At 39.5% G+C, this 26,274-nt stretch overlaps 1 protein-coding gene and 1 long non-coding RNA gene across 2 annotated transcripts; one reads left to right on the top strand and one right to left on the bottom strand.

Moving 5' to 3' along the window:
• On the bottom strand, positions 1-1,015 carry LOC126596260 (uncharacterized). The gene is made up of 2 exons (XR_007613931.1): positions 682-1,015; positions 1-303 (listed from the first exon to the last, which is right to left on the bottom strand). It is a non-coding gene; the product is annotated as an uncharacterized LOC126596260 (long non-coding RNA).
• Positions 1,016-1,935: 920 nt separating this feature from the next.
• LOC126596259 (ethylene-responsive transcription factor ERF095-like) lies at positions 1,936-2,645 on the top strand. The gene has a single exon (XM_050262782.1). The coding sequence runs from the start codon at positions 1,956-1,958 to the stop codon at positions 2,373-2,375; it is 420 nt and encodes a 139-aa protein (XP_050118739.1). The 5' UTR covers positions 1,936-1,955; the 3' UTR covers positions 2,376-2,645.
• Positions 2,646-26,274: the final 23,629 nt, after the last annotated feature.

A 26,274-nucleotide genomic window follows, 5' to 3' on the forward strand; every position in this document is an offset into this window, starting at 1 on the left:
TAATTGAAAATCAAAATATTATTAAGTAGAAAAATTAGAAAACACAGTTGTAGTAAAGTCGAAAATCACCAAAAGTTCCTCAGCTGAATTCTCTAAGACAAAAACGTTGTCCCCTTTAAGGGCTCCAAAATCAACATGTAAATAAACCTAGAAATCTGAGGCCTACATAAAATAAGTCTCCCAACAAATCTGGAATCCCAATTGAAATACTAGGAAACACAATTCCAATTGAAATACTAGGAAACACAATCATATTCTAACTTGGACAATCTCGACTTGAACATGCCCTCACTCGACTTAGGGCTGGTTTGGTATTGCTGTGCTTTGAAAAAAAGCTGCTGTGAGAATAAGCGGCTGTGCTGTGAGAATAAGCGGCTGTGAAATAAAGCCAGTAGAGTGTTTGGTAAACTTTTTTGTGAAAGTGCTTTTGGAAAAAAAGCAGGATGATAGTGTGTCTTTTCATTAAAGGAGCACTGTAGCTCCATGTGCTTTGAAAAAACTGGCTTTTTTTCAAAGCAGCAAATAGCAGCTTCAGCTTTTCCTTTGATTTTCAGCTTATTCTCACAGCAGCTTCCAAAATAAGCCCTTTTTTTTCAGTTTACCAAACACAAAAATGACCATCAGTTTTTTTTCACAGTGGCTTTTTTTAAAATCACCTCAATCCCAAACGGGGCCTTAAACGAGGGATGACAAATCTAGGTCCAAATATTGCCCCTAGTCTCATGAGCCTCAGCCTAGACGTCGAGTGGTTGTGAGAATAAAAATATCTCATGTTTGGATGTTGGATTGAACACCGCTCCGCCAAAGGGTGAGTTCATCCAAGCGCATGAATATATGATCAAAAACCTGTGAATCTCCTTCTACCTGAGCACAATTGATACGCAGTCCGACTGGGAGAGTCGTAATGCTCAGAGAAGCCGTTGTTATAAACTTGCGGCTTCTACTTACACGTAAGAGAACATCTCTGTAGCTATAGTCTGACCGTACATATTCTTTCCAAAACTTATCTTTAATGCCTTTTAGTGGTGGAACGTGATGCAGTGATACCCAAATGGCACCCAAGCCGTATAGCTCATCATGACCCCACTCACACGTGTGCTAAATGTTTCATACGTGTGACAATCAGATACCGTATAGGCTTTACAAACTACAAGGCTTATTTTTAGTTGTGTCCGTGAAACTTTATTTTAATTTTATTTGCCTAATGTAACTCAACAGTCATAACTTTACTTTTTGAAACTCAAAATTTGTTCCATTTTGACTTGTGGACTCTCTCTTCGCCCTAAAACTTATAGGCCACTTCCTTAAACATATGTGAGACCCAACACCCAATAAGATTATGTCCAATAAAGTTGATTATAAATCTTTATTATGCGTTAACATTCAAGAGATTATTCAGTTTAAAAGAAATTGAAGAGTGAAGTGAATTTTGAGTTTTATAAAGACGATTTTTAAGTTTCTGGGAGCAAAATGGAATCAAAATTGAATTTCAGAGGCAAAGTGAAACGAACCTTGAGTTTCAAAAAATAAAATAACGACTTTTAAGTTACATGGAGTAATGTAAGATTAAAATCGAGTTCTAGCTAAAAAAACCCAAACTATAATTTTGTTCTTCATGGGTTAAACTTACAGAGCTAGATTTGCCCCTTGCCCTTTGCCCTTTTGCCTTTTTGCCCTTTGCGAATCAAACATCCACAAGCAAAGCCAAAAGTAGGAGAAGACCAAAAAGGGCTTCTGGACTCCATAGCCATCACACCTTGACCATCCGGATACATTGGATTCATGGGTATATACAATACGTATGGTCACGCGGGAACAATTTCTCAGCCATATTTTTGACACGTGGACAAATTGGGCCCCGCATGAGTTTTTAGCACCACATCCTAGATGTTCTTTTTAACTCGTATAAATGCTGATTCCACAATCCTTAGTCTGACCATGCAACCTACACATATATGAACTCCAAAGGTAAGGACATGGAAGAGAAGGAAGCCAGAGAAATTCGATACCGGGGTGTGCGGAGGCGGCCATGGGGCAAGTATGCAGCGGAGATTCGTGACACAAATAGGCACAGCGCTCGTGTTTGGCTTGGGACTTTTAGCACAGCTGAAGAGGCAGCTAGAGCATATGACAGAGCGGCTTATGCCATGAGGGGTGGCTTAGCCATTTTGAACTTTCCTAATGAGTACCCTTCGGCAAGTGGCGGTTCTTCATCGGCATCGGCTAATTTTTTATCTTCTTCGTCTGCAATGCCTGGGACTATGCAGGGGCGAGCTGGTGGTGAGCAAAATGAAGTTCTTGTGTTAGAGTATTTGGATGATAAGTTGCTAGAGGAACTGCTTGATTGTGATCACCAAAAGAAGAACCAAAAATAATGAGATTGATTATTATCTCTATCTTAATAAGCAGTTACCCACATCACGTCAATATGATGCTTCTTATCTTTTTGGTTGATATAAGTAGATTCTGATCATCAACTTTTGCATGCATTTACTTGTCAATGAATAATAAAATAAGTCGGTAAGCCTTTCAAGATATGGTGATTTTCTACGTACCAAAGTATATCATCTACTTACGGCTAGGGTTGTTTGTCCCTTCCTCGTTGTATCGATTCTCTTCTATAAATAAATTTGCCTCTTTCTGTCCATGATATTGTGCGATGCACAATTATATAACTGACATGACTCATTAGCAAGAGTACATTTGAAAATAATTCTGTAGAAAGTGGTGCATACAAATGTAAGTGAACAACCTAATCGGCTCCTTAATTTGCTCATTAATCGCAGACCCAAGCTAAGCAAGACATGTAAAAACACGCTAATATATTTGTAGGTAAACAAGCTATTCTGCTCCTTTCCAACGTGTGATTAATTAGATTTTTTATTCTGGACATTCAGATATTCATCATGTTAGGGTTACACTAATATATGCATGTTATAATGTTATCAGCACAAATGAATGTACTTTTCATTTTGTATTTTGTATAATTCATAAAACTCTATTTAACTCGAGAATCAACTTTGATCTAAAAAGCATCTCATATGCGGATTACAATTTAGTCCCCTTAAAACAATTAATATGAAAGGTGTCTACCTTTAATCTCCTAATAATATGGGACTTGGAAACTACACATTTCTTTTCATCGCTGTAATCACTTAATAATAATATGCAGGGTGTAACTTAAGTCTCACCATTCTCTAATATGCAGAAGGAATGTAGCTGTTTCATAAAAAAAAGAAAAGAAAAGAAAAGAAAGCATATAGCTGTTCTTAGCAGTTTTGAAAAATTCTGCAAAGTGTATGTACAAATATAAAAAAAAAATATGCCCGGGAGAATTGTATAATGAATTAACTGTTACGGTATGTTTAGATGGGGGACTTCTATTAATCTCAAGCGGTTAAGTCCAAGTTCATAAGGAATGAATAATAAAATGTGATAGGGGTTTGCAAATGTCACCTTCAAAATAGGAAATTTGTTAATCTCCCTCGCAGAGAGGGGGAGGGGGGGGGGGTTAAATACATATCAATTTATGAAATACATCATTCATGGTAACATACATTATCTAAGTCGGTGGATGATAACACCCATAGCCTTTCTGACTCGCGGCATAACCAATGAAGGCAAATTGGAGAGCACAATATTTAAGCTATGTGGATTGAGATGAACAAACTCCGTACAACCAAACACATATGGAGGGATTGGTTGTTGCTGGCGCTTGAACATGGTCCATCAGTGCTTGTAGAGGAGTCCGAAAATTCAGAGTAGTCGAGGGAACTCTACTGATTAAAAGTGTATAGTGGAAAGAGCTTCGCCCCAATACGTGAGTGGCGCATGACTTTCCAATACAGAAGCCCGAACTACCTCAAGGAGATGACGGTTTTTTTTTGAAATGTTGAGGGACAAGTGGTTTGATCAACAATTCCACAATTAGCTATTAAATATTTCTTCCAATTCGGCACCCATGTATTTGCCCCCATTATCACTTTGGAGCACTTTAACTTGTGCATTGTATTGATTCATGGCCATCTTGTGGAATTTGTAAAACAACTCATACACTTCACCTTTGGTTCTCGCAAGACAAACCCAAGTCATGTGGGTATAGTCATCAATAGATGTAACAAACCCTCCCAAAGTGGTACATTTAAAAGAACCCCAAACATCTGAATGAATAATCATGAATGAAACATAACTTTTATTCAAACTTGATGGATAAGAAGTACGGTGGCTTCTCACCAGTTCACAAATCCTACAATAGAAACTAGAAATATCAAATTTTGAAAATAAACTTGGAAACAACTTCTTCAAATATCCAAATGAAACATGCCCCAGATGATGATGCAATAGCCAAATCTCTGATTGTCTCTTCTTCCCCTTGGATTCATCTACAGACAGAGCTTGAGTCAACCATCTTTAAGTGTTCAACACTAGTCCAGGTAATACAGCTACCCACACCTAACTGCATGCCCAATCGTCTTGTGAGTCTGAATATCCTTAAACACAACAAACAATCACAATACAATATAAGGCAAGGATTATTTGAGCAATAGATAGCAAATTGTGATTGAGAGATAGGGCTACGAGGTCATAGTCCAAGCTGCAAATTGAGGGTATCAACGAGAGTAATGGAACCCTCATCAGTAGGCAGTAACAGGAGTGGGAGTCCCATTTGCAACCGACACAATGGTTTTAGTAGATGGTTCTAATAGGTGAACCTGTCTATAATCACATGTCATATGACATGTGGCTCCATAATCAATTATCCAAGTACTACTCGAAACAAATGCAAAATCTTTAGAACCATTCCCGACATTTCATGTTGTAGTTACTAAAACATATGCTTGATTGTTCTTGGGATTCTTCAGCAACACCAGCAACGACAATTGATTTATGATTGGAATTTTGTTTTTGTGGATCCCTACTATGATCCCACCACTTTGGAAAGCCCATAATTTCTAAACAGCAAGCCTTCGAGTGACCAGGTTGACCATACTACTCACAAACCCCATTAGAAGGAGGACGTGTTCGTGACGGGAATTTCCGTGGGGAATGCTTCCTGGCCGACGAACACATAGCTCCCCGAGAGGTTGGTGCCGGTTGATGCTTTCTGTCGGGCTTCTGCTTTACTGGCGGGCTTGTCGGGCAAAGCCTGTCGGGTAAGGCTTGTCGGGCCAGGCTGAAAGAGAAGGACATAGTTAACTTTGAAAGGTGCCTTTGTGAAGCCTTTGGTGTAGGCCTTGAGGCTCACGATCAAGATTAACTTTGAATTGCTCAGGCGTGCCACTACCATCTTCAGCATGGTAGATGTAGAACGGATGTTTGAGTTTTAATTATATATATTCGAGAGACTATGTTAGTTATTAACAGGTGCCTTTGTGGGGCCTTAGGTGTAGGCCTTGAGGCTTCCCATAAATAACTAACTTAGTACTCAAACACATAAGGTTCCTTTTGTAGGTTATATGGGTCTTATAACCATCATACTTCTGATTACCTGAGCTCAAAGAGCAGAATGAATCCAAATAGGTGCCTTTGTGGGGCCTTGAATAGGCCTCAAGGCTTCCCATCAGAACCCCTTTTGTACTCAATGTTCTTGCCCGAGAAATATGATGAATCCAAATATGTGCCTTTGTGGGGCATTGAATAGGCCTTGAGGCTTCCCATCAGAACCCCTTTTGTACTCAATGTTCTTGCCCGAGAAATAGGATGAATCCAAATAGGTGCCTTTGTGGGGCCTTGAATAGGCCTTGAGGCTTCCCATCAGAATTTATCCCGTACTCGAATATTCTTGCCCGAGAAATAGGATGAATCCAAATAGGTGCCTTTGTGGGTTATATGGGTCTTATAACCATCATACTTCTGATTACCTGAGCTCAAAGAGCAGAATGAATCCAAATAGGTGCCTTTGTGGGGCCTTGAATAGGCCTTGAGGCTTCCCATCAGAATTTATCCTGTACTCGAACGTTCTTGCCCGAGAAATAGGATGAATCCAAATAGATGCCTTTGTGGGGCCTTGAATAGGCCTTGAGGCTTCCCATCAGAATTTATCCCGTACTCGAATATTCTTGCCCGAGAAATAGGATGAATCCAAATAGGTGCCTTTGTGGGTTATATGGGTCTTATAACCATCATACTTCTGATTACCTGAGCTCAAAGAGCAGAATGAATCCAAATAGGTGTCTTTGTGGGGCCTTGAATAGGCCTTGAATAGGCCTTGAGGCTTCCCATCAGAATTTATCCTGTACTCGAACGTTCTTGCCCGAGAAATAGGATGAATCCAAATAGATGCCTTTGTGGGGCCTTGAATAGGCCTTGAGGCTTCCCATCAGAATTCATCCCGTACTCGAACGTTATATGGTCATCATAATATAACAGAAATAAAACTAAGTGGCAGGTCGATTACTTACGCCCCAAGTAACTTCGGACTTCTTGTTTATCAAAGCTTGTCGTGGATGGGTTAAGTCCACATCAGGTTCTTTTTTATGCCTTGAGGCCAAGGACTTTTTAGGGTGATCAAATCTTATATGCCCGAGGGCTTAGAACTTAGATCTGGCTTGAACTGTGAAGACATATTCAAATCGGATTCAAGCGCTGAGAGAGTTTTTTAATAGCCATATTACTAGAAATAACTTGGATACAACTTGAAGTATACAACATATTGCTAGGCTAATGAATGAAAAGACAAAGACAAAAAAGGTCGGGCAAGGCTGATCGTCTTGCAACTTCCTATCTTTGTGGTTTAACAGAAGGTTTGAAGGCTTAGAAAAAGGGTTGGGAAATGAGTTTGCATAAAGAAAATCGATACTACAGCAGGCGTTGAACAGGGTAGCAGAACGATTACAAAGGGTTTGTCCCGAAAGGGATGAAGGCTTGGGTTGACTATAGCTTCATTTTGAAGGCAAATCTGGCTTTGAGCAGAGTTTGTGCTTTTGTTTGTTTGTTTGAGTGTCCTTGATTCTGACTTCTCTTTCTTCTTTTATAGCCACCTTGGCTTGGCCTCCTGTAGCAATAATCTAGCCCGAATGCAGTTTGAAGGATAGTGACTCATCAGCTATTTACTTGTACTGCCATCATAAAGTACTTTTGGGCTGATTAGCTGGCTGGTCTATACCACTTGGCCCTTGGGTAGGTGAGCAAGTGGTGCAAATGATCTGCACCTAGTCGGGAAAGGCCCTTTCTGCTTTCTAGGTCTGGGCTGAGCTTCGGGCTTTTCCTTCTCTTTTTGGGCCAACTCCCTTCTAAGCCCAAAGTTTAAGTTTCAACCCAAAAGTGCCCCCTTCAATCAATATTCAGACTTGGAATTCCAGGCGCCAATATTGATTGAATAGGTCTCTATTAGTACCCACGTCTTTCATCCTCGGGATTTGCACACTTTTCAAAAGCAATCACCGCCTTTCTTCGATTAATCCTATCACTTCCGAATCTCCTGCATTCTTCTTATTTCCGTAATCGAAAACTTCCTAACCCTTCAGTCGTTTCTTCCTTGTCGTTTCATTTCCAAACTTCATCAAATGGCTTCAGGATCCAGCCAAATCCACCTATCATATGAATCTGGCGAAGGTATCGCCACCTTGCGCCGTTTACTCAACGGCCTGCATCGCCCTCGAGCAGGTTTGTTTTCTGAGCTTTTCTTTGAAGTACATGGAGTACAATCGTTGGGTTTTGCATGGATTTCTCGGGTCCCTGCAGTGATAGAGGATAATATGCCCAAGGATAACTGGTTTTCTCCAAATCCCTATTTGGCTAAGTTAGGCATTTCCTCATCTAAGTGGTCGTCATATCGCCGGGGTTTTCCATTGATGAATGATCCGGCTTGGGCCCAATGGATTGATGAACTAGAGCCAATATTTAAGAAGAAATGGATGAATAATGGCATTTATGAGTTGATAATGCTCTAAAAAACCACCATTATTCCCAAGCCTGAACTACTTGCTTCCTCTCTTCTTTTCTGGAATTCGGGCACCAATACTTTTGACTTTCGCATGGGTCCCATGTCTCCGACTATTCTTGATATGGCTCAAGTCTTCGGGCTAAGGCCGTCGGGCAGGATAGTAGACGTTACTCAAGACTAGGCTCTCCTCTTAATTGCTGAAAGCTTAGGTTCATCCACATCTTTCCTCTCCTTAGAATATAACTTTGCAACCTTTAAGAGTTACGGGACCTCGTTCAAGGGATTCATCCCTTTTGTAAAAGAAAACTTTGGAGAAGGTTCTTCCAGTGCTGATAGAGATCAAGAGCATATGTATTTCCTTTTATACTGGCTCAACAAACATATCTTCCCCAACAAATCTAAAAGGGTAAAGGTTGAATGGATCCCCTTGGTGGAGGCCCTTCATAACTTCAATGATGTGGCAACAGGTTCATTCCTTCTTTCTCATCTTTACCACCTTATTTTCGAAATAACTCAAGGTGATCCATTTGAGACTAACCTGAATGGACCCATATGGATGATACAAACATGGCTCCCATGGTATTTTCCAGAGTTTCGGGCTGCCAACTTAGAGTTCCCGGAAGGTGTAGCCCCTGCACGAATCCTAGCTGACGCTGCTTCTACTGATCACTCCACCTTTGCCTGCTTTTATTTCTTCAAGGTTTGTAGGACTCGATCAGACCTGGAATGAGGTGCATCAGTCTTGAGAAGATATCTTTGGTTCTCCGATCAGGCCTTTCAAGATGCTCCTGGGGAAGATGCCACATCTTCTTGTAGGGAAAAATTTATTAGTTTCATCCAATCAAGAGATATGGCTTGGGGAGTCCGGGGTAATCGATACGATCGAGGGTTGGAGGTGTATCACCCTAACTTTTGCAGCAGGCAATTAGGTTTTAGGCAAACCATCCCCATCCCGTTTTTTGACTCTGTTCATTATAGCACTTCTTTTCGTTTAGTATCTCTCTCTGAAACGACTTTTAGAGCTGCCCGACGTAGTCTTGAAGTCATGAGTTAGCTGCCCGAAAGTCCATCATCCTTAATTTTGAATGCACTTCACCCTTCTCTTCTTGGTGGGAAGACAAATGGACCAAAAAATATGGAGGAGACTTGAGGGAGACTCATGATCGCCTGTTCGGTCAACTTTCTCTTAAATCATACCTTAGCTCGGGCGAACTTGAAAATTGGAAGGAGATGATTCAAGAGAAGAATCGGGTTCTTCTGATAGGTATCATTTTCTTATCTTGATTCCATAATCCTTATCTTAAACCTTTTTAACTTTTTCCTTTCTTAACCCTGCAGCCCAAGTGGATGTTGAATCAGTACCTACTGAATCCGAGGATGACTCAGCTGATGCAGCAGTTCTTCATGGAGCTGCGGCAGAGGCTGAGAGGCGAGAAGTTGGAGAAAGTGGGGACGTTTCAGAAGATTCAGGAGCTGAAAAAGAAGCGCCTGAAGCCACCATCCAAGTGTCTAAGCGAAAGAAAGCAGTTATGATTGAGAACTCAAATTCTGATCCTGCATCCCCACCCAAGACTAAACGACGAATTCCTACCCCTACTAGAAAGAGTAAGAGAACTAGAACCGTCGAAACTATCAAGTCTTCAGACCCGCCTGCCCCAGTTGTTGAGGCGGGCAGAAAGAAGCAAAAATCTTCAAGTGAGTCGTGTTCCTTCTTGTTAGGCCGCTACCTTTCTTCTTTATCTAGTTACCTATGTTTGAACACAGGACCTCAAACATCAAAGAAACCAACCATCGCTCCAAGGATGAACCCTTATGAGCTGCAATGTATAAAAAGGCTGAAGAATTGAGAAACCTAACCCTTAAAGAACTCGAGGTATAATCTACTTGTATGTCTGCATAATCTTTCCTGTTTTCATAAAAAAAAACCTTGAGCATGGTTTACTTGAGTCAGGCTGCAAGAAACGAAAAGCTCTATCCGCCCGAGGTTTCTTCACCACTTGCTCAAGAGACAAACCTTCCCCCCCCCCCCAGGTTGATCCTTCGAAGGTATACTCCCTTTCTCAAACCTTAGGTAACTTTATGATTTCTGGGGGTAATGCTTGATCTTTTCTTTCTTCTGACTTCAACCAGGTCAGGGTATCTGCCCCCTTGCCTAGTCAAGGTTCTCCTTTGATTTCTCATTCTGTCCTGGAGGCAACTCCATCTTCTCAATTTGATCCATCCGCGGGGATAATGTTGCACTTCGTGGATGAGGACAGTAATTTGGTGAGTAACCATCCTTATAGTGATTTCCCGTACATTGTTTTGATATTAACTTCTATTTACCTCTTCCTCAGCCTTCTTCAATACAAAATCCATCAGTGGTAACAAGAACAAGTGACGAACCCATAGTTCCTGAGATTCCTGTGACTTCAGAAGCAACTACTTTGCAGGTGTTTGCTTGCCCGACAGTTACTCTTTATGAACTTCCTTCATCTCCTCAGGGTCGAACTCTGGTAAGGAGATATTTCCTTCCTGTTCTTCTCTTACCATCTGCTTACTAACCATTGCTGCCCTTCCTGGACACTTCCAGGGTATTGGTGAAGGTTCAGGCGCAGTTTCTTCTTCCCCCGTCAGTGGTAGGGAGTCTCCTCCTCAACCAGGAATTGGTACTCTTCCTTGTGAAACTCCAAGGCTTAGTCAGGTATATTTCTTCCTCCCCAAACTTCCCTTCATTTTAAACTTATATTTAACAATCTGATCTTCTTTTGATCTTTACAGCAAGATCTTGAAGAAACTTCTCCTTCTCGCTTGGTTCGTAAACCAAAGCTCCCCCGACCTCATTTAAATATTGGGAGTGCCGAGATTGTTCATCCTGGAATGGAGAAGGCCGGAAAGCTAAAAAATGCCCCATCAGTAGGCGTTACTTCATTAGAGGAAAGTGGAGTACGAAGTCCCCCTCATACTTCTCTAGCTTCAAAAACTGCTAAGTTGCCCGAACTGTTTGAAAAATTCAAGCAGCTCGAGACAAGGCTGAAATCTTTGAAGCATTCTTCACCTTCAGGTTTTCCAGAGCAGAAGTGAGTTTTCCAAGAATGGGCAAGGAAGGATTTCTCCGCTTCATTTAGCCTTAAGGCCCTTTATGATCTGGAAAAGGTTACGAGTGAGCTTTTCAAAGTCGGCCAACTGTAAAAAACCCAACATGATTCATTCCTCTATTTCTTTGAAAATCTGAGGGTTCTTTGGGACCAACATAAGAGAGCAGAAAGACAAGCCAATCGTGTAAGATGTTTCTAGAAGAAGGAATCAAGTACATCTGCTCAGGTAGACAAGTTAATGAATGATGGTTCATTAACAAAAGAAAGAATTGGAGTGGTGACCGCTGAAATCCAAAACCTAGAGGAACAATTGGTTGTTCTCAAGGCTACGCAAGCAACTCTTCTTGACATCCTCGAAAATCAAATCGAAGAAGTGAAGAAGACAAACTCGGAATTGGAGCATTCTAGATCTCAGCTTGCAAACAGCCACACTGTCCTAGCCGAACCTAGTAGGATTTTTACAATCATGCAGACATATCACTCCCGAATAATCACCTTGAGTGAAGATGTAAAATTATTAGACTAGGACCACTTGTAACCCCTCTCTTAGTGGAATGAACATGTACTTTGTCTCTTGCTTGCTTTGCTTCTGGTCCTTGTCTAAACTTTTTTTCTTTCTTCGGGCAACTCTTTGCCCCTTTTTCTACCTTTTCCTGTATTTGAGCGAGGGTGTGGTGACGACCTGAGATCCATCTTTTCCTTTTATCGTACCAACTGATGACACTGACTCCTCCATCTAAACCAGATGAATCGCGTTGATAGGAGCTTTCGGGAAAGGATTGGTATCCACCATCATACTAGCTTGTGGCTTGTCAAGTAACAACTTTCCCTTCACTATAAGGTCTTGTACCCAGTCTCTGAACTGGACACAATTGGTTATAGAATGGTTGAAGGTATAGTGTAACTTGCAATACTTCTTTCCCCTCAGCTCTTCTGGTTTGGGCATCTTTTTCGTACTGTCGGGCACGATCACCCTTGCCCACACCAGTTCTTCATAAATCTCAGGTGCTTTTGCCAGATCGAACGAATAGCTCTGGTATTTGGAAGGCTTCATCGGGACAAAGCCTCCATCGTTCATCACAATCTTCTGGTCCTTGATGGGCTGAACTAATCCTTTTACCGTCAATGGTTTGAAAGGTGTAGTCATCTCAGCAGCACACACCTCGATTTCCTCTCTATCAAGATCGTCCTCCTGCTCTGGCCCAATTTCTCCTACCTCCACATGATGAATTGTAGCTTTGTTTTTGTAGAAGGGAAGAGTTTTGGACGTATGCTTCACTTGTTGTTCTTCTAGCAATAGCTTCTCATATCTTGTGGCATCAATGACTAATTCCTGTAGCTCATTAAATTGTGTATCATAAAATCTTTTCCTCAAAGGTAATTTCAGAGCTATTTGAGCAATTGATATGAGCTGAGCTTGGTTAACAGGGAATTGGCACCTCATCCTTGTCTTCCTGAACCTCATCATGAAGTCTTCTATGGACTCATGCTCGTATTGTTTGACTTCAACCAGATCATTAATAGTCATTTCTGGTTCTATTCTGTAAAATTGTTCATGGAAAGCCATATCCATTTGCCCCCAGTTGGCAATAGAGTTAGGGGTTAATAGAGAATACCACTGGGATGCAAACCCTGCCAACGAATTTCCAAACAACCTTAACTTGTAGTTCGGGTTGTCTTTATATGCCACACAATGATTAGAGAACTTGAAAATGTGATATCTAAATAACACACTGCTGTCTTCACCCGTGAATGTTGGAAATGCGAGCATCTTGAAGTTGAGAGGAAATGGATTCTGTTCATCAATGTATTCAGGATAAGGCTTTTGATAAGTAATCCTGAATAATGGACGAGCTCGTGGTTGAGCATTTTGAACCACTGCCCTCCTCAATTCGGCCAACTCATCCCTTAGTTATTGAGTAGCTGTATTATTCTGGAAGAGAAGGGCGGACTCGTCCTTCGGGCTTCGGTCATTGCCTATGAATGCTTCTTTCTTTGATTCAGGCTTCCTCTAGTTGGTTCCCCCTCCCTTATGAGCCAATGGGGATGGCCTATAAGGAAGAGGTTTGTCTGGGACCGCAGAGCTTTCTTTTTGGCTCGACTATCCCGTTGTTATGGGCATCCCATACTTTGTCCTTTCCTGCTCGCTTTGCTTCCTGTTATTAAATGTTAACAACGGGAAGCTAGGAAACTCTTTCCCTAGAACTGGCTCTATCACGGGTTGACTTCCTTCAAGAACTGCTTTCTTCTTTCCCCTATCTGCTTCTTCTTCTAATAGTGGAAATAGGGGAATGACTGGCTCACTTCTGATAGTAACCTGGTTCATCCCACTCCCTTGAGCGCCTTTTGGAGTGGAAAACTCCAGATCCAGCCTTCTTTGTAAATTTCCTATTAAGGTACACAGTCTACTGACTTCCCCCTTGGTCTCTAAAGAGATTTTTTCCATACTTCTCAGTACTTGTATCATAGTAGCCTGTAATTCCTCATTCGTTCCTTTTCCTTCCGACTTCCCGGATGAAGATGGGCTTTCTATAACCACCTGTCCTAATGAGGAAGAAGGATTTCCTGATTGCTCTGTCATTGGTAGCAAATGTTGAGAAGAACCGTTCTTCGTACTCTTTTTGCAAATCTTATGGCCTTTTTTCTTTTCTTGGACATACAAGATCCACACAAATGCAGTCCCACCGAGTGTGCCAAAACTATGTTCGTGACGGGAATTTCCATGGGGAATGCTTCCTGGCCGACGAGCACACAGCTCCCCGAGAGGTTGGCGCCGGTTGATGCTTTCTGTCGGGCTTCTGCTTTACTGGCGGGCTTGTCGGGCAAAGCCTGTCGGGTAAGGCTTGTCGGGCCAGGCTGAAAGAGAAGGACAAAGTTAACTTTGAAAGGTGCCTTTGTAAGGCCTTAGGTGTAGGCCTTGAGGCTCACGATCAAGATTAACTTTGAATTGCTCAGGCGTGCCACTACCATCTTCAGCATGGTAGATGTAGAACGGATGTTTGAGTTTTAATTATATATATTCGAGAGACTATGTTAGTTATTAACAGGTGCCTTTGTAGGGCCTTAGGTGTAGGCCTTGAGGCTTTTCATAAATAACTAACTTAGTACTCAAACACATAAGGTTCCTTTTGTGGGTTATATGGGTCTTATAACCATCATACATCTGATTACCTGAGCTCAAAGAGCAGAATGAATCCAAATAGGTGCCTTTGTGGGGCCTTGAATAGGCCTTGAGGCTTCTCATCAGAACCCTTTCTGTACTCAATGTTCTTGCCCGAGAAATAGGATGAATCCAAATAGGTGCCTTTGTGGGTTATATGGGTCTTATAACCATCATACTTCTGATTACCTGAGCTCAAAGAGCAGAATGAATCCAAATAGGTGCCTTTGTGGGGCCTTGAATAGGCCTTGAGGCTTCCCATCAGAATTTATCCCGTACTCGAACGTTCTTGCCCGAGAAATAGGATGAATCTAAATAGGTGCCTTTGTGGGGCCTTGAATAGGCCTTGAGGCTTCCCATCAGAATTCATCCCGTACTCGAACGTTATATGGTCATCATAATATAACAGAAATAAAACTAAGTGGCAGGTCGATTACTTGCGCCCCAAGTAACTTCGGACTTCTTGTTTATCAAAGCTTGTCGTGGATGGGTTAAGTCCACATCAGGTTCTTTTTTTATGCCTTGAGGCCAATGACTTTTTAGGGTGATCAAATCTCATATGCTCGAGGGCTTAGAACTTAGATCTGGCTTGAACTATGAAGACATATTCAAATCGGATTCAAGCGCTGAGAGAGTCTTTTAATAGCCATATTACGAGAAATAACTTGGATACAACTTGAAGTATACGACATATTGCTAGGCTAATGAATGAAAAGACAAAGAGAAAGAAGGTCGGGCAAGGTTTAACCTTGTCGGGCAAGGCTGATCGTCTTGCAACTTCTTATCTTTGTGGTTTAACAGAAGGTTTGAAGGCTTAGAAAAGGGGTTGGGAAATGAGTTTGTAGAAAGAAAATCGATACTACAGCAGGCGTTGAACAGGGTAGCAGAGTTATTAGAAAGGGTTTGTCCTGAAAGGGATGAAGGCTTGGGCTGACTACAGCTTCGTTTTGAAGGCAAATCTGGCTTTGAGCAGAGTTTGTGATTTTGTTTGTTTGTTTGAGTGTCCTTGATTCAGACTTCTCTTTCTCCTTTTTTAGCCACCTTTGGTTGGCCTCCTGTAGCAATAATCTAGCCCGAATGCAGTTTGAAGGATAATGACTCATCAGTTATTTACTTGTACTGCCATCATAATGTACTTTTGGGCTGATTAGCTGGCTGGTCTATACCACTTGGCCCTTGGGTAGGTGAGCAAGTGGTGCAAATGATCTGCACCTTGTCGGGAAATGCCCTTTCTGCTTTCTAGGTCTGGGCTGAGCTTCGGGCTTTTCTTTCTCTTTTTGGGCCAACTCCCTTCTAAGCCCAAAGTTTAAGTTTCAACCCAAACAGGATGATTGACCTTACTTGTTCTCGAAGAACTGGTATGGTTGGTAAGACCAGATTGATCATTGTGACTTTAGTGAGGCTGGTCCTGGAAGGACTAGTTACGGGCAACTAATGCAACGAAATCATTGAATTTGGTGCTTTTGTTGATGGTAGTTCGTATTAGAGCATCACCACGAACATAGGCATATACATCCTCCAAATTATGGACAATCTTTGGGTAGGATTTTTCCACGAATATGTTTAATTTAGAATCCAAACCTTTGAGGACAATATGGATTCTCTAACGCTCAATCGATTTTTGATACAATTTGACATCTTCATTCTTCATAGCCACCTTGTCACAATGGCCTAATTCTTGAAAGATCTATGTCAGCTCCTCATAATAAGAGCCCAAGAGACCGTCCATTCTGTATAGTGGAGAAAACCTTTTGATTCTAATACTTGAATGTCATCCATTGCATCATAGAATTCTTTCTCAAGTCCACTCTAAATTTTTACGGGTAATTTTCAATGAGAGAGAACGTTGTTGGTGTGTAACCCTTTAGCTGAGACTTGGAGGCAAAGAAACAATTCAAACCTTTTTAATATTTGTTTCAAGTTTAAATTAGAGCCGTTAGATCATAGTCCATGTGGTTGTTCTCACTTGTATCTAGCTTAAGTGATAGATTATAACAAGTGGCATCATCTCATATGGTGATAGCAATTAAGGGCTGAGATTTAGTTTTGACTTGATGAGTGAAGGATCTCATTTCCTCTTCCATGTATAACAGTAACAACCTTACATGCTTGTTGTGAGGGAATATCAAAATCAAGTCCATCATCATTCTCTGAAAATTCTCTCTGCCATTTTTTTGGTTTTCCTCTCAGACATTCATCAAGCTTTTATAGAAGCATATTGGATATTCCTATACTCTAACATGGCCTCAGAGCTAGGTTCCATTGTCTAAACTGGGCATGAAATCTGTTAGTGTGATTGAGCTACATTTTGAGCTCAAAATCAAATATAAAAATTGTGTGATTTCTTGAATCCAAGGTCTAACATGGCTAGATCAAGTACTGCTGAGCTTAGAGCTCCAATTTTTAATGGAGAAAACTATGAGTTTTGGAGGATTCATATGACGATTATACTGAAATTGTATAGTCTATGAGAGCTGGTTGAAAACAGGTTTAAACCTCAAGATTCGAAGGCTGTGCTCGATGAAACGAATAAGGAAACGATGGAGTTGGTGTCATTCAGTGAGACCTTGATGAGAGATGCTCACACACTTGGAATGATCCAATGAGCTGTCTCGGATCAAATCTTCCCCAGAATTGTGAATGAAGAAACATCCAAAGGAGCTTGGGATGTCCTGAAAAGCGAATTCAGAGGAGACAAACAAGTAAGAAGTGTAAAATTGCAAGGGTTATGTAGAGATTTTGAGTATAATCGTATGAAGGAAAATGAATCTCTATATGTGTATCTCACTAGATTATTTGATATTACTAATCAAATGAAAAGCTATGAAGATGAATTATCTAGGGAGAGAATTGTGCAAAAATTGTTAATTAGTCTTCCTAAAACATATGATGCAATTTGTTCTATGATTAAGCACTCTAAGGATCTTGAAACTCTTGAGGTTCAAGAAGTTGTTGCTTCACTCAAGGGATTGAAGCAAAGACTTGATTTGCATGTTGAAACCTCTACTGAGAGAGTATTTGCTAGCTTAAATGTTGCAACTAAGGGTCCTAAAGGTGGTGGATCCTCTGGAAATTAGAAGTTTCAAAAGAATTGGAAACCAAGGGGGAGAAGTTGGGATCACAATTCTAACTTTGCTCCTAGACAAAACAATGCTCAGAGAAATTGGGATCACATGCCTAATTTTGCTCCTAGGCAAAGTAATACTTAGGGAGATTCCAAATGGTGTGATAGGTTTCACTATGAGAAGTGCTGGTATGAAGGTAAACTAAAGTGCACAGGTTGTGGTAAACCAGGTCATGTTGTGAAGGATTCTCCTGAGAACAAAGCAGTGTAAAAGACTAATTATGCAAGGCAAATGGGTGAAACAAGATCACTGTTCTATGTTTGCAATGCAGTGACATGTGAAAGTGAATAATTCTTGTTATATTGATAGTGGTTATAACAACCACATGACAGGTGATGAGAGATTGCTTGTGAATGTACAAAGAAATTTGTCTTCCAAGGTGAAAATAGGCACATGAGAAATTGTCAAAGTTGAAGGAAAAGGAACCTTGGTCATTGAAACCAAGTTGGGAAGAAAACATATCCAAAAAGTTATGCTGATACCTAGACTTAAACAAAACCTTCTCAGTGTATGTCAAATTATGGAACATGGTTATTACTTAGTGTTTGAAGGAGATGTTATGAATGTGTTTGATGGATGGTCATTGAACAATCTAGTGGTTAGAGTGCAAATGACCAGTAATAGATGTTTTCCATTGACAATGATGCTTGCAAATCAGCTTGCCCTAAGAGCAAGTGTCACACATTGCTCTCAGACGTGGCATAAAATATTGAGACACCTGAATGAGAGAAGTCTCAAATTGCTTGAAGAACATGAGATGGTGCATGGATTGCCTCATTTGGAAATGTCAACTAGTGTATGTGAAGGAAGCATGATAGGAAAACAACACAGGGACTCATTCTATTCTAAGTCAGCTTGGAGAGCCAAGTATCCATTGGAATTAATCCACACATATATCTATGGTCTAATGTAGGTTGATTCTCACTCTGAAAACAAATACTTTTTGTTATTCACAGATGACTGCATTATAATGACATGGGTATACTTTATGAGATATAAGTCTAGTGCACTTGAGTGTTTTAAAAAGTTCAAGGCAATGACAGAATTACAATGTGGTTATAAGGTGAAATGTCTCAGAAATGATAGAGGAGGAGAATTCCTTTCTGTAGAATTTGATAAGTATTGCAGTGATCTAGGGATCCAGAGACAGTTGACTATGGCTTACACTCCTAAGCAAAATTAAGTGTCAGAGAGAAAGAATAGAATTGTGGTGGAAATGGCAAAGTTAATGTTGCATGAGAAGAATCTTCCATATGTGTTTTGGGCAAAAGCAGTGAACACTGTTATTTACTTGCTTAACAGACGTCCTTCGAAAGCTTTGGGGAAAATAACTCCATTTGAGGCATATAGTGGTAGAAAACCAAGGATAGCTCATTTGAAAATATTTGGTTCACTTTGCTATGTGCACATCCCTTTTAATCTCAGACACATGTTGGAAGAAAATAGTCATAAATGCATCTTTGTAGGCTATGGTGGTGGTGAAAAGGGCTACAGATTGTTTGATCTGATTTCAAGGAAGATCATTCTATCAAGAGATGTTATATTTGATGAGAATGCTTATTGGGATTGGAATTGCACCACAAACAATGAAGTGAGATTTCCAATTCTCACTGAGCATCAGAATGCTATTGAGATATGTGATATTGGTGAGAGTTCTCATTCTGATCAATTCACCACTTTTCAAAGTGAAAGTATGACTGAAAGATCTCAAATATATGATGATACACCTAAAAAGTGGAGAAGTGTAAGTGAAATCATGGCTCAGTGCAATATGTGCATTATTGAACTTGAAAGTTATGATGATGCAGTCAAGGATGACTCATGGATGACTGCAATGAAAGCAAAGTTAGAAATGATAGAGAGGAACAATACATGACAGCTAGTTGGGAGACCATTTGATAAGCTAATCATTGGTGTCAAATGAGTGTATAAAACCAGTACAATGTAGAAAAATAAAGTTAGATTGGTGGCTAAAGGCTACTCACAGAAGCTTGGAATTGACTACAATGAGACTTATGCCCTTGTGGAAGATTGGATACCATAAGAACCTTGATTGCACTTGTTGCACAGAAGAAATGGAGTTTGTACCAGCTGGATGTGAAATCTGCTTTTCTTAATGGAGTTCTGAAGGAGGAAGTGTATGTTGAGCAACCACAGAAGAGAATGAAGAAACTAAGGTGTATAAACTGAACAAGGCACTTTATGGATTGAAGCCGGTACCAAGAGCTTGGTATGATGAGATTGATGCCTATTTCAACAATGCAAGTTTCAAGAAGAGCTCAAGTGAGGCAACCTTGTATGTTAAAACAAGTGAAGACTCATGTATCGTTATTGTCTCCTTATATGTAGATGATATTGTGTACACTGGTAGTAGTCCACAAATGCTTGAGGAATTTAAAGATGGCATGATGAAACACTATGAGATGACAGATTTGGGTTTGTTACACCATTTCCTTGGAATGAGGGTACTACAAACTGAGAAAAATATTTTCATACATAAAAAAAAGTATGCACAGAAGCTAATTGAGAAATTTGGGTTAAAAGACTACAAGATTGTTGCTACTCCACTTGCAGTAAATGAGAAATTGAGTAAGATTAATGGTAGTGAAGCTGTAAATGAAGGAGAATATAGACAACTTGTGGGAAGCTTACTTTACTTGATAGTAACCAGACCTGATGTAATGTTTGCAGCAAGCTTGCTGGCGAGGTTGATTCATATCCCACTAAGAAACACATGGGAATGAGATACATTCAAGGAACAATTGATTTTGGAATTGTCTTTGAAAAGGGAAAAGCAATTACTCTAATTAGTTACTGTGATAGTGACTGGGTTGGAAGTGATGATGATATAAGAAGCACTTTAGGTTATGCATTTACACTAGGATTTGGTGTCTTTTTATGGGCATCAATCAAGCAAAGCATTGTGGCATTGTCCATAGCAGAAGCAGAATATGTAAGTGCTGCAGAAACCACCTCTTAAGTAAAATGGCTAAGATTTGTACTTGAAGATTTTGGAGAAGAATAAGTGGAAGGAACACAAATCATGTGTGACATCACATCAGCCATTGTTATGGCAAAGAATCATGTCTTTCATTAAAAGACAAGACACATCAACAGAAAATTTCATTTTATCTGAGAAGCAATTTAAGCCAAGGAGATTGAACTGGTGTACTGTAAGACAAAGGAGCAAATTGCAGACATTCTTACTAAAGCTTTGCCTAAAGAACGATTTGCCTAACTAAGAGAGCTTCTAGAAGTCAAGTCAACTAAAGGGTTAGAAGGGAGTGTTGGTGTGTAACCCTTCAGCCGAGACTTGGAGGCAAAGAAACAATTCAAACCTTTAGTTTAATATTTGTTTCAAGTTTAAATTAGAGTCGTTGGATAGTCCATGTGGTTGATCTCACTTGTATCTAGCTTAAGTGATAGATTATAACAAGTGGCATCATTTCATAAGGTGATAGCAATTAAGGGCTGAGATTTAGTTTTGGCTTGATGAGTGAAGGATCTCCTTTCCTTTTCCATGTATAACGGTAACAACCTCACATGTTTGTTGTGAGGGAATATCGAAATCAATTCCATCATCATTCTCATAAGGTGATAGCAATTAAGGGTTGAGATTTAGTTTTGGCTTGATGAGTGAAGGATCTCCTTTCCTTTTCCATGTATAACGGTAACAACCTCTCATGTTTGTTGTGAGGGAATATCGAAATCAATTCCATCATCATTCTCTGAAAATTCTCTCAGCCATTTTTCTGATTTTCCTCTCAGACCTTCATCAAGCTTTCATAGAAGCATATTTAATATTCCCATACTCTAACAAACGTTTCATGATCTCTGGAGCCATAGACATAAATAACCATCCCTTGACTTTCTAATTCTTTGCATGGGTAGCATTTTCTTCGTTTAGAGGCTTACTCTTGCCACATATATAAAAAAAAAAATTTCCCGTTCAGCAATGTGGATCTCCATCATCTGAGGCCAGACATCATAGTTTGATTCGTTTAGGGTGATTCAGGCATTAAATTTAGAATTATTTGGTAAGAGGACGATGGGAGCAACCTTCATTTCAGAGGTGTCCTTTACATCGCCCATGTTCATGAAGTAGCAAAGAAGATTGACTTGTGCAGAAGCACGATGATGAGGGCAACAACGGCAAGCAAGCCACACCTGCTCATGATACCAAGTTGAAATACTTTGTTGAATGTATTCTTCTCACTGAGGAGGAAATAAATATATATGCAAGAGTACATCCCTAATTACAATGAATATAGGAAATCTAGACGAAACCTATTAAGGAATGGAATCCGTAATTACAATAATTACATATTCTAAGAGAATGTGGCCAACTTATTTTTTCTGCATAATTCTTGGTGTCCTTAGGGAAATTAAATCCAGACAAGCTCTTTGAGGAAAAGTGCATGAAAGCAATGAGTGATATGAAAATAAATACAATTATGGCAGATAGTTTTGTTCCTGTTATTTCTTTCGAAAGCCTGGTTTTATCTTTTGCTTTGTTGCAATCAAACAAAAAACTACAACTAAGAAAAGAAAGTAAAAAAAATAGAAGAGTTGAGAAGAGTACAAAGTATTCCTCTCTCTCTCTGTCTGTCTCTCTCTCTCTCTCTCTTTCCCCCCTCTCTCTTCTCTCTATATGCAATAAAATTAAAAAGACAATGCGTAATTTAATTATAAAGAGTGGCTTGAAAGTTGGTAATTTACGGGCTATAGGTGTTTTGTTTCTGTCATATTTCAGAAATGGATGTTTTAAACTTTTAGAATTGTATTAGTAACCATAACTGTGATTTGTTTGGCCAAACAATACTCAGTCTTAAGAGTTTCTAGGAAGTTTTATTTTATTTCATTTTTGAACAATCGATATTATCTACACTAAGAGGGAGAGTGTGGGCTTAGCCTCATAATGAGCTAGCAATAATGTGGTTCAAATTCGTCTTTAGGGAGAATATGAAAGTTTGATATTTTAGATTTCATATTTGTGTTATCAATGATTTCTTGGTGAACAAGTGGCTAGTAATATTCTGGAACCTCTAGGTTCGTTTAAGAGTTAAGAGTTTTTTGTTTTTCTATTTAAGCCAACTTATGTATCTGTATTGAGTAATCATCTTATTATCTTCCTTTTATATAATGGGAACTATTATTCACACTCTAAAAATCTAATTGTACACTTCTCATAAGAGTACTGCTCTTTATAAATTTGGAGTGCACAATTAATTTTACTAATAGATTCCATATTGCTAGTGAATTCTAACTTATGGTATTTCATTTGATTCCCTTGTTTATTATATCATTTTGCATCAAAATGACTCCATATTACTTCTATTAGTTGCTGCATCTGAAGATGAGAACAAGCTATGGGCTGGTTTGGGGTTGCTTAAATTTTTTTAAAGCAGCTTCTTAAAAAAGTTGGAGCCTTAATTGTGTTTAGTAAATGCAAAAAAATGTTTTTTTTCTCTTCAAAATCATGGGTCCAAAATAGCAGAAAGTAGAAGTAGCTTTACGCATGTTTATCAAAAAAATGTTTTGTTTTTTATTTATTTATTTTTTAATTCATTTGAGACAAGTGAACAATACCAATTAATGAACTTTTATATTGACAATCATACCCCATAATTTTTTTTATTAAAAGCACTTTTAGCACTATATTTTAGCAAAACACTTACTCTTTTTTTCACAGTTATTTATTCTTACAACACAGCAAAAACAGTTTTAAAGAAACCATCAATCCCAAACTAGCCCTTGCAACACTTGTGTTAAGAAACCACTATTGAAGTAGTTGAATATCAGAGTGCGCATACCACAATGAACAAACAAACGGATTACAAAACTAGAAATATTATTGATATCGAACACTACAAAATCGCCGAGACCGCTACATAAACTTCAAAAGGCTACATTGTGAATGACTTATTTCTCAAACTAAATTACAAGCAATATTTATAGGGGTGTGATATCCACACACCCCATTTTACTTCTCACACACCCTTTTAATTTTCGGCCGTCGGATCGGATGAATTAAAGAAGATCAACGGACAGAAATTAACAAGGGGTGTGTGAGAAGTAATTTGGGGTGTGTGGATAGCACACCCCTATTTATTGAGAACTAAACCTAAGAAACCCTAACTAGGATGGGCTAGGCCCAAATTCTAAACTAACAAGGAAAACCGAAATACTAAAATAAACATAAATATTAATATTTTCCAACACCCCCGTCAAACTCATGGTAGTACATGACATGAGTTTGCCAAAGTAGATGTGGATGGAAGACTCAAAATTCCAATGCCAGTGCCAATGCAAATGCCAATTCCAATGCCAATGCCAATACCGATGCCGATGCTGATGCCAATGCTAATACCAATGCCGATGCCGATGCCAATGCCAATGCAAATTCCAACTTCGAAACAAACAATAAAAAAATCCAATTTACTCTATCCATGACGTCACTCGAATGGTCATCAATCTAAGCATTCGAGTGATCGTTGTAGAAGGCAACAACAAGCTACAGAAACAAGCCCAAACAACAGGATCACGTGGGCCCCAAACCTCAAAACACAACAGCCATAATTTTTTTCTTCATGTCCATGCCAATGCTAATACCAATGTCGATGCTGATGTCGATGCCAATGCCAATGCAAATTCTAACTTCCAAACAAATAAAAAAAAATCCAATTTACTATGTCCACAACGTCACTCGAATGGTCATCAATCCAAGCATTCGAGCGATCATTGTAGAAGACAACAAAAAGCTACAGAAACAAGCCCAAATAGCAGCATCACATGGGCCCCAAACCTCAAAACACAACAGCCATATTTTTTTTCTTCCTTCTTTTCCCTTTTTTCTTCCTTCTTCTTCCTTTCCGTGGTTCCTTTTTTTTTTCCTTTCTTTTCTCCTTCGTCCCCTTTTTTTATTTTCTGGGGAATCTTCTCCTCTGCAAGCAAAACCTTTTTTTTTTCTTTCAATTTTCTTTTCCTTGCAAACAATCAATACGAACTAACAAATCTAAAATGAACGACAACAAAGGGAAACAAATTGATACCAACGAGAACGGATTGAACCCTAAGGATCGAGCCCGCTCTAATACCAAGTTGAATATCAAAGTGTGCATACCACAATGAACAAACAAACGGATTACAAAACTAGAAATATCCTACGTCAACATGGTGTAAAGAGAACCCACTTCAACCCCCTTCAAACTTACTATGTCAACATGGTGTAAAGAGAACACACTTTTGTTTCGATTGGACTTTGGATGGTCTATTAGCATTTTACATGGGCTGAAAACATTGGTCTACATACGTATTGGGTTGGACTAATATTACAAATAATTGGGTGCAGGCAACCAGTAAATTCTAGAAGTGGGACTAGCATAGCTAAACGTCAATGTAAAAAATTATATATATATATACTAAAAGAGAAAATGAACTGAAACATTGTTCATAAGCACATTGTTCTTCCATTTTTGCCCTCCCATGTTTACTTTAATCTCAATTTTGCCTTTCTGTACACGTATTGGCGGTGGATGTCTCTCGAACTCTCTGAGCATAGGAGCTCAAGCTCCTCCTCACCAACCCTCCACCTCTTCCTTCATGCACCACTTCGAATCGAATCACTCGCTTTCTCTCTCCAACTCATCCCATTCCGATTTCCTCTAATCCTACTCCTGATGGCATCCAAGTCCAAATCCTCATCATCGACGGCACCGAAAAGTTCATCGTCTAGGCCAGCGCCAAGGCCAATCACCACACCTACTTTTTGGTTCGAGAAACTACCCTCTCCAGCTCGGCAAAGTCCAAAGTCCGTGAGAACTTCAAGGATTTGGGCTTCAATTTTGTCTTGGTTTGTAAAATTCGTAGAATTTTGTAGCTTTTTAATCCGATTAGCCTATTGGGTTTTGCTTGATTTATGTGTGTTTTTAATTTATTTATAATTTACAGGGTGATCTGTTTTTTTTATATTTTATTTTGTTTTTTGTTTTTATAACTTACAGGGTGATCTGTACGATCGTTGCGGGACTCTATTTTAGTCTCCGACGTCGGAATTGGAATCAGTCTCGAAGAGCTTTGTGCGTATACCTTTTTCAAGGTACGGTCTTCACCGATTTGAAGTTTTAGTTTGTTTGTGAATTTTTTTTTTCTTTTGGATATGTAATTTATCCTTTTGTACCTGACCAGTTGTGATCCAATTATTTATTCGTGCGTTTTGATTTTCCTGTGACCTTAACCATAAAATACAAGCTGGATGGATGAAGTGGAAGAGTGCATCCGGCGTGTTGTGTGACTGCCGTATGCCACTGAAGGTCAAGGGAAAATTTTATAGGACGACAATAAGGCCGGTGATGCTGTATGGCACAAAATGTTGGGCGATGAAGCATCAACACATACATAAGATTATGAATGAAGATATCTGAGGTAAAGTAGGAATAGTCGAAATTGAAGGAAAGATGATGAGAGAAAATCGGTTATGGTGATTTGGACATGTGCAAAGAAGGCCTACTAACGCTCCGGTTAGAAGATGCGACTACGGGACAGAGGTCCAAGGCCGAAGGGGTAGAGGAAGACCTAGGAAAACTTTGGAATAGACTCTAAGAAAAGACTTAGAGTACTTGGATCTAACGGAGGACATGACACATAACTAAGTGCAATGGCCTTCTAGGATTCATATAGCCGACCCCACTTAGTGGGAAAAGCTTTGTTGTTGTTGTTTTGATTTTCCTGTGAATTTATATGGGTTTAGATTTTTATTGTTAATTTATTGATGTTGGGGGATCATTTTGGCTTATAGATTGGTTTGAACATTTTTCTGTCTTTGTTTTTTCCGTTGTGTAGTTTTAGTCAAATTGAACTGTTCTTTTCAATTTCATATATTAATTGAAGTGTTTAGGATTATCTACATATATATAATCAATTTTGAAATTTTAAACTAAATCACTATGCTGCAATCAAACCCACATATTGTTGGGTCCAAAAGAAGAAGAAGAAGGAGTGAACAACACGAAATTGGCTTTGGGTAAA

This window comes from Malus sylvestris, chromosome 13 (genome assembly GCF_916048215.2).
Source record: "Malus sylvestris chromosome 13, drMalSylv7.2, whole genome shotgun sequence".
In the NCBI taxonomy this organism is placed as follows: Eukaryota; Viridiplantae; Streptophyta; class Magnoliopsida; order Rosales; family Rosaceae; genus Malus; species Malus sylvestris.

What these genes read in the sequence shown, in the direction of transcription:
- LOC126596259 (XM_050262782.1), top strand. Translation starts at nt 1,956, where the DNA reads ATGAACTCCAAAGGTAAGGACATGGAAGAGAAGGAAGCCAGAGAAATT.